We start from the raw sequence: 14188 nt of genomic DNA on the forward strand, positions 1-14188 counted from the left end.
TAAGCTTCAGCCATACCACTTAAATAATGAAGTGAATAATATTGATTATTTAATTCAGACATCTAGTCTGATCAAACACCCAGGAACAAATTATTCCACCATATAAATTTCCTAGGTAAGTAAATTAGGCAGTTGACAAAACCCTATTTTGATTTTCTCCTACTTTGTAATTTAAGTGATAGATGATTTAAATATTTTTCAAATTGACATTCTTGAAATCAAAAGAAGGAAAAAAGTTTCTTTCCCACATTTCCAAGCAACACAAAGGATAGAAAATTTGAGTAATTGCTAGTGTTATGTAAGTTAACTGTGATTGTGTTAACAGTCAGCAACATTCAGTTTCCTTCAGAAGAATAAAGTCAGTCAGTTAATTCCACTAACATTTGAAGTCATAGCTCTCTAAACAATGTGTTTGATTCCCTAAAGCTATTCCCAATGGACTCCCTTCCAAGTTTAGAGATATAATAGCAGAATTTTCCCTGAACTTTCTTTATGTTTACAAATTTTAATTTCATTTAGGGGTTGACATTAGGTTAATTTCATTTAGGGTTGGCTACAATGCAACTGTACTCATTTGTGAATAGGCCCCTTAGTTATCTAGAGCAAAAATATTTCATAAGTGACATGAGGTTTGAATTACAACAAAACTACAACACATTTCAGTTCATGATGACCCACTGCATAAACTTAGCTGTTAAGTATACTCTGTCCTACATCTCTAAGGCTGAATGGAACTATTTCTACTCCTTTCAGTAAAGCTTAATTCCTTCATTTTATATTCATTACTTTTTTATTAATTTTTTTTAACGCTTATTCATTCCTGAGACACACAGACAGAGTATGAGGGGGAGGGGGGCAGAGAGAGAGGGAGGGAGACATAGAATCCGAAGCAGGCTCCAGGCTCTGAGCTGCCAACACAGAGCCAGATGTGGGGCTCAAACTCACAGATTGTCAGATCATGACCTGAGCCAAAGCCGGAGGCCCAACAAACTGAGCCACCCAGGCGCCCCTATTCACTACTTTTCTATTTGCTGTCCTTTGAGTATATATATTTCTCTCTAAAATTTCTTGTATTGTTACTAAGCCTGTGGCTATTGTCCATCTATGAACCACTGATATGCCCTGTCTCCTTTTATACTTAAGCAGTTGCCCCATTTTGTACGGAGCACTGATGGTATACACCACAACTGTGCACGTGGTTCTTGTGCGTGTGACAACAATGTGAACAGTTTGAAGCAAACCAGATCAACGGAGATTCCCTTATAGTAACTGAGCACTTTACATCCATGGCAAACCAGGTAACTCAGGATGTTCTCTCATTTTAGGGATAGGAAACTTGTGTCAGACTCGTTCTATGGGCTCATGCTTTGAGTTCCTTAGGTTATTGGTTCCTAAACCTGGCTGTTTATAGGAATCACCTGGGGATCTTTAAAAAATGGCAGATTCCAGGACTCCTCATCTGACTTAGTAAGTAGAATCTTTTGAGGTCTGAGAACATCTGTGTCTAAAAAGCCCCCCAGGTGCATTGATGAGAAACCATATTTGGTAACTTCTAACTTGTGACCACAAGGCCTCACTTAAAAGTTGTCAGGGTGGAGGCACCTGGGTGGCTCAGTCCGTTTAGCGTCCAACTCTTGATTTCAGCTCAGGTCATGACCTCAGGATTTGTGTGTTCAAGCCCTGCGCTGGGCTCTGCGGTGACCATGAGGAGACTGTTTAAGATTCTCTCCCTCTGCCCCTCCCCTCCTCTTCTCATGCTCCCTCTCCCCTCCCCTGCTCAGGCTCCTGAACTTTCTCTCTCTTGCAAAATAAATAAATAAACTTTAAAAGCTGTGAGGGTAGGGGCACCTGGGTGGCTCAGTCAGTTAGGCCTCCAACTCTTGATTTCAGCTCAGGTCATGATCTCATGGTTCACGAGTTGGTTTGTGAGTTCAAGCCCTGCACTAGGCTCCATGCTGAGCCTGCTTGGGATTCTCTCTCTCTCTCTCTCTCTCTCTCTCTCTCTCTGCCCCTCCACTCCCCTGCTTGTGGCGCGCTCTCTCTCTCTCTCTCAAAAATAAATAAACTTTAAAAAAAAGTTTTTAAAAAGTTGTCAGGGCAGTAGATTATAGCCACTGAGTGACTAAAGTTGCCATCTATATGTGCAATTTCTATGAGGACTATTTTAGGGTCTGACGTATCTAGGTATGCTTCTCCTCTGAGATAAAACATATTTTATGCTTTTAATTGCAGAAAGAAGGAAATTTCAAAATATCAAGAGATAAAGACTAGGTAAGAGTATTCCCCTGCCTTTATTTCCTATAAAATACAATATCCCTGAATATGCAGATAGAACTGCCACAGTTTTCATTCCCCTGCACCAAGATGGGTAACTTCAAGTGTCTTTACCTGGGCGCCAGAGCTCAGGGCGCACTTTGTACTCTTGGGATGTACTTTGGTAAAGGGATAGCCCCCAGTCTTACACCACGGTACTCTAGGCTCAACCTAGGATACCCTTCCAAAGAAGGATGGTGATCATTGGAACTTTTAAAACTTTTCAGAATGGAAATTACAGCCCCATTGTGAAGTCCATTTTATCTTATTTCAGATAGAAAAAGATAAATTTCTCCCTATTCTCTTTATGGAGACATGAAAATAAACAAACAAGATTTCTAATCAGGAGCACGTGGGTGGCTCAGTCAATTAAGCGTCTGACTTTGACTCAGGTAATGATCTCGGGGTTTGTGAGTTTGAGCCCTGTGTTGGGCTCTGTGCTGACAGCTCAGAGCCTGGAGCCTGCTTCAGATTCCATGTCTCCCTTTCTATCTGCCCCTCCCCTGCTCGTGCTCTGTCTCTGTCTCTCAAAAATAAACATTAAAAAATTAAAAATTTTTTCTAATAAAAAAGACAGTATCTAAGGTGCTTGAGGATATTACTTGTTGTTTTTTCCCTTTTTTAGGAAAACGAACTTCAGTCTACCTTGCATAATTTATTATATCCCTCTATTAGATGGCTGTGGTAGGAATTATGTAAGGATTTTCTGTGATTTGCCCATGCAGGGATGATCCTCAAATCGATAAGTGTTAACCTCTAGTAAGTTTACAAGCGCCTGTTGGAAAGTTCTATTTGAATGTCCTATTTCTCTAGCATCTCCAATTCTGTTTATCTCTCAAATATGGTTCTGTGTTAGAATTGGCCACAAGGGAAATCTGTGCAGGATTTCAAAGGCAGAAGTGAAGCACTTACGCTCTGAAGGTCAGCGTAAGATGTGAGGCGCTACAGCAGCCCACGCACACAGATGTTGATCTGCTGGCTTACCTGGGAGTGGAGCAGTGGCCAAGTGAGGAACTCTTTCAGCAACTCCAGGACCTTCCTCAGTTTCTCTGAGCCCTGGCCCAGATGCATGTGCAGCACCTTGGCTCCTATGAGCACTTGCAGCATGGCTCCTGCAGGTACCTGCATTTTTGACATTGTAGGTAGTAAGAAACAGATGCATGGTCTAGTTTATCCTCTTGAGATCCAGTTTGTCTTTGTGGGTTCCAGTTTGTCCCTGCTCATCCTCACTTCATGTCCAGCTTTCCTGCCTGATTGTACGCTCTATCGATTTATTGCAATTTCAGATGAAACCCCAGACACAGAGGAAACTTCTTCTCCAGCTCCCACAATTTTAAAGACCTAGTCCCTAAAATAAACCTTATTTCATATGACTCATAGTGATTATGCTTCTCTGGTCAAACTCCGATACAGACAATGGTATTGGAAGTAATTCCAGAAAAACTAAACCTTCAAAATGGGTTCTATGAGTCTGTTCTGGGTTATCTGATCTGATTGGATTTAAAGGCTCTGATGACCCGTTGTCAATGATAAAGGTGACACTGGTTGTGCATGGGATTCATTACGAAAAACAGTTTCTTAAATCATCACCTATGGTCATGGACAACTGTAATCAAGTGCCTAAATAAGGCAAGGCTTTGGATAACCATGTAGATGCTTCTATAAATTTTTAAACAAAAATAAGAAATACAATGGAGTTGGTTGGTTTATCCTAATTATGTTGGATAACTGTGGGAAAAGAAATGATGAGCTTAGGGCTTTAAATGTTCAGTTCTAGTGAAGGATCAGAAATCTTACCAAATCCAAAATCTATTCCTGATTTACAACTGAATTTCCAATCTTGAAGGTCTCATGTTAAAATTAGTTTTTGTTTTTGTTTTTGAGCAGCAGTGGGAGCCTGAATACTGGAATGGTAATGGGCACCTATGGGCAGATTGATGACACTAAGATCGTGAACTTCTAAATTTGCTGACCTCTTTTGCCATTAACAGCCCTTCCTCCTTTGCTTGAGGAGTTTAGTCTCTCCTTACCTGTAAAATCTGTAATGACCCATCCTGAGGTAGTTAGTTGCCTTGTAGGGTCTGCTGATCCTCCTCAAGACTTATTATCAGCACCTCTCACAGCTTTTATACCCATTGCAGGGGATCCTAGAAGATAAATAGTATGCAAAATTTATATTGACAGAAACCTGGGCAACATGTATGGGGATGGAGACAAAGAATGCTGGGTTGGCTGCATGGTAGTCACCCTCCAGGATGGCCCAAAGATGCCTACCACACTACCACATTGTATCTGGATTGGTCTGTGATCAATAAAACACAGAAGTGCTGGTGTGTCATTTCTGAGATTAGGTTATAAAGGTCACTGCAGCTTCTCTCTTGGTTGCTATCTGTCTTCCTTGAATTACTCACTCTGGGGGAGCCATGACATAAGCAGCTCTATGGAGAGGTCCATTTGACAAAGAACTGGAGTGTCCTGCCAATGGCCAAGTTAGGGGGCTTGGAATCACGTCTTCCAGCCCTAGAGACCACAGTCCCAACCAACACTTGACAGCGAACCCATGACACACCCTGAGCCAGGCCATCCAGTTGAGCCTCTCCCAGATTCCTGACCCTCAGAAAATGTGAGATAATAATTGTTTATTGTTTTATGCTCTTAAATTTGGAGACAATTTTATAAGTAGTGATAACTAAAATGGAACAGAATGAATATAATGGTAGATAAAGCCCACTTTATTTATTTTTTAAATGTTTATTTATTTTTGAGAGATCGCAAGTGGGGGAGGAACAGAGAGAGGGGGTCAGAGGATATAAAGCGGGCTCCGGGCTGACCGCAATGAGCCCAATGTGGGGCTCAAACTCATGAACTGTGAGGTCATGGCCTGAGCTGAAGTCAGACGCTGAACCGACTGAGCCACCCAGGCACCCAGACCAAGCCAAACTTACTGATATGGGTACAGTAAACAGTGTCTCAGTCCATCGTTTTAGCTCAAATGGCTGAGAGGGACTTTGACAGTTTAGCTGAAATTTAAATTCACTGGTAGCTCATATTAAATGAAATTAAAATGTCAGACTTGGTACACTGAATAGGAAAGATTTTTTTTTTTAAATTATTATTCTTTTATAAGCAGGCTCCTTGCACAAGGTGGGGTTCAAACTCATAATTCTGACATCAAGAGTCACATGCTCTACCAACTGAGTCAGCCAGGTGCTCCCTGAATAGGAAAGTGTTGACAAAGATTCTCTCCTTGACCAGACCTTAGTTAGGCTCCTCTGAGCTTCCTTTTCAATTAGGACTGTCCTTGGACATGTCCTCCAAGAGCCCACCTATAGCAAGAATTCTGTCAAAAAGAATGAAATCTTTCCATTTGCAACAACATGGGTGGAGCTGGAGAGTATAATGCTAAGCAAAATAAGTCAGAGAAAGACAAATACCATAGGATTTCACTCATATGTGGAATTTAAGAAACAAAACAAATCAGCAAAGGAAAAAGAGAGAGAGAGAGAGGGACAACCAAGAAATAGACTCTTAACATCAGAGAACAAACTGATGGTTACCAGAGGGGAGGTGTGTGTGGGGATGGGTGAAATAGGGATGGGGTTTAAAAGAGAACACTTACCATGATGAAGAATAAATAAATAAATAAAATGGGGGGAAAAAAAGAATTGTCACTTTAGTAACTTAGGTTAGCAAAAAATCTCCCAACCTTGTTATCTATTTAATTTACTTATTCTTTTAGTAATCTCTACACTCTATATGGGGAATGAACTTACAACCCTGAGATCAAGAGTCACATGCTCCATCAACTGAGCCAGCCAGGCACCCCACCTAGGCATGATATCTGATCACCCTCAATACCTTATCAAATTCATCATCCCCCAAGTAATATCTGATTATCTTGGCCTGCCTTCAGTAAGAATCCTGTTAGGTCAATTTAGCAAGATTTCCCCTACCTTCTTAGTAACTTACCATCCAGTGACCCCTTCACCAGCTCTGCTTCTTGGCTAAAATCCCCATATTTAGACATTGTCTCATTGAGTTCTCATAATCTCTGCAAGATGGATGTTACTCTCATCCCAGGACCAGGTAATTTGTAATTTGTAATTTCAGTGCAAAATGAAGGCCTCTTGTTCACAAATTATTAAGAATTCCAAAATGGTGACAACAGAGCATTAAATCAAGCACAGGCTCTGTACAACGGTACAAGCCGATGGGGCTGCTCCCTGCTTCCATGCTACTTTGAAGAAGCAAGTTCAGGGGTGCCTGGGTGGCTCAGTCAGTTAAATGTCTGACTTCAGCCTGGGTCATGATCTCATGGTTTGTGGGTTCAAGCCCTGCGTTGGGCTCTGTGCTGACAGCTTAGAGACTGGAGCCTGCTTTGGATTCTGTGTCTCCCTCTCTCTGCCCCTCCCCTCCTTATGTGTTGTCTCTGTCTGTCTCTCAAAAATAAGTAAACGTTGAAAAAAAAAATTATTTTTTTTTTTTTTAAAGAAACAGGTTTATAGAGATCAAGTGAATTCCCAAAGTTACTTTATCAAGAGCCAGGACAAGGTCAGAGCCAGAATTCTAACAGGAGTTTAAACTACTAAACTCCCCCAGTTAACTGAGTCTAATGATGGTTTTCTAAACTTATTGAACAAATCTTCTGCCAATCACTTTCAATCTGGTTTATCAAGTAGTGTTAAAATGCATTTATTGAATGTTTTAATATGTCATATAAACTATTGTGATGAACCCCCAAGCTGTCTTGTCTAAAGAGCTCTTGTTGCACATTTTCTTTTGAAATACTTTCCTGTAGTCTATTGGAAAATGCAGACATGTCTATGTGTAATGTCAATGTATGGAACTTAAAAAAAAAGTACCTTAATGGCAGACGCTGTTAACACAAAATACTGCAGTAACATTCTAACAGCAACACCGAAATAATGGATCATCAAGCATTCAGGGTTTTTTTTTCTCTGTTTGTTTAAATGACTACCACCCTGGGACTCATCTAAATGTAAAAGTCTGGAATTCCTGCGTCAAAGAAAGACTCTTGAAGGTGAAGGCAGACAAAAACAGGAGGTCACCGAGCACTACCGCACACCACTCAAAAATCCGGCCCCGGAATGTGCGCCTGCGCAGAACGAATCCTCCGGCGCAGAAGCCGGGCCGGAAGTGCCGGGGCAGGCGGGGGCGGGGATACGGTTGCTAGGTGAACGTGATGACGCCACGGCACCGGCGCTCTTCTCCGCCAATGGGTGCCCCAGCTGTAGTGACGCGTAACGTGCGTCACGCTGACGTCGCGCGAAGGGCACAGATCTAAGGGCCAGGAGGACGTTCGGCCTCTGTGAGCCGCAGCCTTTCCGAAGGAGCGGTTGTGTGTTCGCCATCTTAGAAAGTGAGTGTGCCGGGTGTTCCCCCCAGTGGGTGCGGGGAATGGAATCCCTGTGGGGAGCTGCTTAGACTGCAGGCCTGGTCGACCTCCTTCCTTGTGGAGGCCGCCATGACCTCCTCAAGGGCGCGGAGGCGGGCAGAAGGAAGGCCCGTGTCGGGGTCCTAGGGTGCCGGTGACTTTGGCGGTCTGACGGGTCTCTTTGCCTTTCTTCTGACCGCTGCTCCCTGTTCCCTTAGGAAGATGTTCTCGTCTGTGGCGCATCTGGCGCGGGCAAACCCCTTCAACGCGCCCCACTTGCAGCTGGTACACGATGGCCTCGCGGGCCCCCGCAGCAGCCCCGCGGGGCCTCCGGGTCCGCCCCGCCGCTCCCGCAATCTGGCAGCAGCCGCTGTGGAAGGTGAGTTTAGACCCTAGCCCGATTCGGTCGTTATGTTCCTCGTGGCTCATTCGGCTTTAGTGGCCTAGAGGACGGAGAAGGACACACTTGGTTTTCTGCACCACAGGACGGCGCCCAGTTGCTTGCCCTAGGATGTCAGCCCTTTCCGCTCTAAGGCCGTGTGTCGGATCCTTGGCCCTCTCTCAAGGGCGTGGAACGGCCTAGGCACAGTTCCGTCTGTGACCTCCACGTCCTCGAGAAAGTAAAGCTATAGAGGCCGTCACTAGCGTCTTATCTTCTCCTCAGTAACCTGCCCGGTCAGCGGGCTAAGTATTGGGTGAACTCTCCTTCGTAGCTGCAGGCCACCTGCAGTTCTTTCTAATTGTATTGTCTGTTACTTGATTTGACTTTGGTTATTAAAAATACTCCTTCCTCTCATAAGTATTCCCAAAGTCTAATATTCCTTGACCCAAGGTGTAAGAGATAATTGGGTCTCTTGTTTTAATGTAATTGGTAGAGGAGGTGACAGCAGCCCCAGATAGGCTATTAAAAGGCCATAGTAATTGGTAGGGATCCCTTTAGTCTTATCTCTCCGGATTCTTTTTGGTTAGACTCAACTTTAGCTTAATTGTGTGTTTTGAATCCCAGCGGAGTGTAATGTGCAGAGAAATCCAAACACCAAATTATAGGAGTCCTGTAGATGTTATCTATATCGTGTGCCTGTAAAATCTAAACTTTTTAAATCCTTTATGTGTTTTGTTATGTCTTTGGTGTGGATAAAAAAGTCCTTGTACTGTTGCGTAGTAGTAAATGTATTTGCAGGAATTTGTTTCGTTTTATACTTACATGAATCCATAGGTGGAGATAGTATTGGTTAGTGGCTGGGGTATACTTAGAAGTTTGCAAGCTTTTTACTTGTCCAGTGCTCTGAGTTTGTACTCTGAAGTGTGTTTTTATTAGCACTTAATAACTTGAAGTTTAATTTTAATTGGAAGAGCTATTAATGTTGTAGGAAACATTTAGTATGGCAAAATAGGTAATAGGTAATGTCTCATAGTACCTTCATAATCTAAATGATTCTTTGATTTTGGTAGTAAATGTCTTGTTAAACTAGGTGGAAAATTATCTTTCAACTTAATTGTAAACAGTGGCCAAAGTTGTTCAGTTGTGATAGCATTATCTCCCAGGGAATCTTAGTTCTCTTTCATTCCCATGGCCTTAGTCATCTCTGAAGAAATATTTACCTGATTTTTTTTTTCAACCAAACAGAGCAGTATAGCTGTGACTATGGATCTGGCAGATTCTTTATCCTTTGTGGACTTGGAGGAATTATTAGCTGTGGCACAACACATACAGCATTGGTTCCTCTAGATCTGGTTAAATGCAGAATGCAGGTTTGTTTTGCATGCTGGACTAAAAGTGTATTTTTGAAGCATGGCTTTTAAGTTGTAAAACGTAAGCATCTAACAAGCTGCGTGGAAACCTAACTGTCCAGGAGGTAAGTTGATAACCAGTAACATGAGTTTTATATTGAAATGCATGGTGTGTCTTGTCTTACTACAGAGTACAGTTGCGAATATGGCTCCATGAAGTTTTATGCACTGTGTGGCTTTGGTGGGGTCTTAAGTTGTGGTCTGACACACACTGCTGTCGTTCCTCTGGATTTAGTGAAATGCCGTATGCAGGTTTGTATTGAGACGGCAACATTGAATGTATCTTCCATGTGTGATTTAATTGCAAATACTTTTAAAGAGCTTCACAAATTTGAAGACATTACAACTGCTAGAAACTTCAGGAAACCAAACCCAAATTTTCTTAACTCGTGATCTTTATTTTAATTGGTTTTGTTTGTTTTGTTTTGTTTATTTTTTGAGAGAGACAGAGACTGCTTGAGTCAGGGGGTGGGGGGCAGAGGAGGGAGAGAGAATCCCAAGCAGGCTCCACACTGCCAGCACAGAAACCGATGTGAGGCTTGAACCTGTGAAACTATGAGATCATGACCTGAGCCAAAACCAAGAGTCAGACACTTAACTGACTGAGCCACCCAGGTGTGCCTCAAGATTTTATTTTTAAGTAACCTCCAACATGAGGCTCAAACTTAACCCTGCAATGAAGAGTTAGTTGCATGCTCCATAGGCTGAGCCAGCCAGATGCCCTGGAATGCCTCTCTTTGAAAAATAAAATTGTAGGCAGATTTTTGGATCCCAAACCCTGGCTATAAATGGTTTTTTTTGTTTTTTTTTGTTTTTTTTTTTGTTTTGCTGCTGGGCTGTTTTGACTAGAGTTCCTCTTCAAGGCCTGCCGGTTCTTTTTCCCCCCAAATTGTCATTTTATAAGCAGTTACATGACAGAGTGGGTAATCATTTGTGTATTTTTGAAGTAACTTCATGTCCCTGTTTACTGATAAGATCAGGGCAGAACATTATGTACATTAAAAAAATACTCATTATTTTAGTGTTAAAATTATGTAGGCATAGCTTCTTGTATATTTACATAAAAGTTTTTTGCAATTAGAATATTTTAAATTAGGATTATTGAAAAAAAATAATCAAACGTCAAAAATTTATTTGTCCCAAACAGGATTAGAAGTCCACTTACCTAAAAGAGAGAGGAAGGTGAAGTAAAGGAAAGTGAAATAATGTTAGCAGGCAGGAAGGTGATGTATAGCAGCCATTTTAGTACTGGCAGATATAGTGAAATAAGATTTTTTTTTTCTTTTCCCATTAGTTAATAGAATGGATATGAAATATACCTTTGCTGAAACTTACACATGTCTCTTGAAGTGAATTTAATTTCTTAAGTCAAAAGATAAATTCTCATTATGTCCATGTACCTTCTCAGCTTGTATTTTTTAAATTTGTCTTAACTTCATAAAACTTCGTAGTATAAACTGCTTAACAGGCTAACATACATTAGGGATATAGACTTACTTATTACCTAGGCAGTAGCTTTAAAACTAAATTTTTTAAAGTGGTAGAGTTGGATGGTGAAAAATCTGAGTCAGTTTTATGTATGTTTCTAGGAATTTTACCATCTTAAGTAACCCTCCAAATTAATTCTGACTGAAAGACCTTAATGTATAAAGTTACATTTACAAAGATAATTCTAGATATTCAGTTGATATCATGCAGTGAACTTGTATTTACCTATCTTTTGTGTAGTTACTGAAGTTTATTATAGAGCCAAAAGGAAAGACTAATAATAGCAAAATTTAATATTTATGAGAAGCGATAGCTCTTTGGTTAAATTAATTTTTTTTCTTCTTGTTTTAAATAAAGGTGGACCCCCAAAAGTACAAGGGCATATTTAATGGATTCTCAGTTACACTGAAAGAGGATGGTGTTCGTGGTTTGGCTAAAGGATGGGCTCCGACTTTCATTGGCTACTCTATGCAGGGGCTCTGCAAGTTTGGCTTTTATGAAGTTTTCAAAGTCTTGTATAGCAACATGCTTGGAGAGGTATGTAATTTAACTTTGAAATTGAAGTCCTAAGCTTTAACTTAAAGTTTAAGACCGAAAAGGATCTTTTTGTTTGTTTTTTTTTTTGTCTTGCTCACCTTATTTTAGAACTGAAGAAATGGTCTCAAAAAGGGTAAGCAACATGCTTTAAATCAGGAGAGACCAAATGAGAAAAAATACATTTTTTAAAATTTCAGTGCTGTTTTTATTCTACTGTGCTCATTCCCAAGTAAGTTGGATTTTGAGTTTTTTAAAGAGGTCTCGGATTCATTGTGTAGTTCAAGGGTCAACTAGATGTTGGCACCTAGATGTTCAAAGAATAATTCACATTGTACTATGGTTGATAAGGTTATGAGAGATTATAAACTTTCAGTCTCATCCTGAAATGTAACTATTTCCTTGAATTGTCCCTTAATTGAAAACAGCCAATGCAGCAGCAGTACATGTTCCTTCTTACGCTTTTCAATTAGGAGAATGCCTATCTCTGGCGCACATCACTGTATTTGGCTGCCTCTGCCAGTGCTGAATTCTTTGCTGACATTGCCCTGGCTCCTATGGAAGCTGCTAAGGTTCGAATTCAAACCCAACCAGGTTATGCCAACACTTTGAGGGATGCAGCTCCCAAAATGTATAAAGAAGAAGGTTTAAAAGCGTAAGTAAACATTTGTCTAAAGTTATAGTATAAGAAGGGAAGTGCTTTTGTTAGCAATAAACCTACCAAACTTTTTTTTTTAAACTATTATGTTATTTAATGTCTGTTTCTCCCTTAAGTAGAACGTAACAGGGGCAAGGACAAGTTGATACATAGCATGAGCCCTGAATTACAGGTTTTTCTTAAGAAAGAACTGGTCAGTCTGCAGATAACTCGATATTTGACATTAACTGTTAACTTCTGGGAAGAGCTTGTTAGAATTGTCATCTGTGTTTACCAGCTAAGAATTGGCATAGAGTCTGGCCACAACATGCTTCCTTAGATCCACCTTTGTGGATGCTAATCTTGAACTGAGTTCTACTTGTAAACTTTCTGTTTCTTGTAGTTCCAGTCAGAGAAACATCCAGCAACTTCTTCGGTTGTATAGTCAAAGGTGCTTGAGTCATTGGCATGTGAGATAAATATACCTGCATGTTAGTCCTAGGTTCTGATAGAAATGACATGCAATTGTGCTGCCATTTTTTTTTGCTATCAGGACTCGACTGGTGTGCGGACACTTCTGTTAATAATGAAAATCTCTGCTAGGTGAATAAAGACAGCTGAGTAAAATAAGTCTCCTGATTTCCTAGATTCTACAAGGGAGTTGCTCCTCTCTGGATGAGACAGATACCATACACCATGATGAAATTTGCGTGCTTTGAACGTACTGTTGAAGCATTGTACAAGTTTGTGGTTCCCAAGCCCCGAAGTGAATGTTCAAAGCCAGAGCAACTGGTTGTAACATTTGTGGCAGGTTACATAGGTATGAATTATTTAGAGCATGTTTATGAAATTAAGAACAAATAATCATTTCCATTATTGGCCTCTTTTTGTGAGGAAAAAAGTATTCCAAAGAAGTCTTCCCATAGCATTTTATGTGCCTTCTAGGATTCATAAATACTTGTTAGCTTCTGAAAGAATTGTTTTCTCGTTTGCATGTCTTAAGTTTTGGCATGTATTGATTTCACTCCCTCATCATTTGGGTTTTTGGTCTGTTTTTCAAGAATACTTTTTTTTTTTTTTTTTTTTTTTTAATTATTTTGAGAGAGAGTGTGAGCGGGGGAGGGACAGAGAGAGAGAGGGAGAGTCCCAAGCAGGCTCCACACTTCTAGCGCAGAGCCCTACGTGTGGCTTGATCTCAGGAACCACGAGATCATGACATGAGCTGAAATCTAGAGTCAGACGTTCAACTGACTGAGCCACCCAGGTGCCCCTCAAGAATACATTTTTAACACAAAGAAAGTGTTGATTAAAATGTGAATATAAAGATTTTTGGAGGATTGTTTTACATGGGGTAGACTGCCATATAACTTTTGTCCGTCTCACTCTAAATTTCATTTTTTTTTAAATAACTAAAAATTAGGAAAAGGTTGTTGGTTGTCTTAATGAATTTTTTAAATTGATCCCGTGCTGGATTATTTATCTTGACTTTTTTCAGCTGGAGTCTTCTGTGCAATTGTTTCTCACCCTGCTGATTCTGTGGTATCTGTGTTGAATAAAGAGAAAGGTAGCAGTGCTTCTCAAGTCCTCCAGAGACTTGGATTTAAAGGTAGGATTCTTTTTTGCTCCTCTAAACCAAGAGTAACACTTAGGTATATTTCATTTCTCATTCATGTGTTATGTTTCAACCAGGTGTATGGAAGGGACTCTTTGCCCGTATCATCATGATTGGCACTCTAACTGCACTACAGTGGTTCATCTATGACTCTGTGAAGGTCTACTTCAGGCTCCCTCGCCCTCCTCCACCTGAGATGCCAGAGTCTCTGAAGAAGAAGCTCGGGTTAACTCAGTAGATTGATCAAAGCAAATGTGGACTGGATCTGCTTGTTGATCAGTGTTGAGGAAAGTGCAAGAGAAACTTTTATATATTTGACAGTGTAGGAAATTGTCTATTCCTGATAGAATTACTGTAGTACTCTTGCCTAAGGCGAGAGTTTCAAACTTACTGTTGAAATAAACCCAGCTATTCATGA

At 40.7% G+C, this 14188-nt stretch overlaps 1 protein-coding gene, 2 long non-coding RNA genes and 1 other non-coding gene across 5 annotated transcripts; 3 read left to right on the forward strand and 1 right to left on the reverse strand.

Moving 5' to 3' along the window:
- Positions 1-1214: 1214 nt before the first annotated feature.
- Positions 1215-2689, forward strand: LOC122224969. Its single transcript, XR_006205044.1, has 4 exons — positions 1215-1298; positions 1412-1467; positions 2233-2271; positions 2588-2689. It is a non-coding gene; the product is annotated as an uncharacterized LOC122224969 (long non-coding RNA).
- A 664-nt stretch (positions 2690-3353) lies between these two features.
- LOC122224968 lies at positions 3354-7367 on the reverse strand. Its single transcript, XR_006205043.1, has 3 exons — positions 7176-7367; positions 4344-4460; positions 3354-3435 (listed from the first exon to the last, which is right to left on the reverse strand). It is a non-coding gene; the product is annotated as an uncharacterized LOC122224968 (long non-coding RNA).
- Positions 7368-7591: 224 nt separating this feature from the next.
- SLC25A3 (solute carrier family 25 member 3) lies at positions 7592-14188 on the forward strand. Of its 2 annotated transcripts, none has more exons than XM_042947455.1 (8): positions 7592-7693; positions 7927-8087; positions 9336-9460; positions 11345-11524; positions 11995-12176; positions 12806-12978; positions 13654-13764; positions 13848-14188. In XM_042947455.1, the coding sequence occupies exons 2-8, from the start codon at positions 7931-7933 to the stop codon at positions 14006-14008; spliced, it is 1089 nt and encodes a 362-aa protein (XP_042803389.1). In that variant the 5' UTR covers positions 7592-7693; positions 7927-7930; the 3' UTR covers positions 14009-14188. The 2 variants fall into 2 exon arrangements, with proteins under 2 accessions (XP_042803389.1, XP_042803390.1); XM_042947456.1 differs by lacking the exon at positions 9336-9460 and adding an exon at positions 9630-9751 and having other exon boundaries at positions 7593-7693.
- On the forward strand, positions 12484-12734 carry LOC122225742. Its single transcript, XR_006205346.1, has one exon. It is a non-coding gene; the product is annotated as a small nucleolar RNA SNORA53 (small nucleolar RNA).

Source organism: Panthera leo, chromosome B4, assembly GCF_018350215.1.
Source record: "Panthera leo isolate Ple1 chromosome B4, P.leo_Ple1_pat1.1, whole genome shotgun sequence".
Taxonomy (NCBI): domain Eukaryota; kingdom Metazoa; phylum Chordata; class Mammalia; order Carnivora; family Felidae; genus Panthera; species Panthera leo.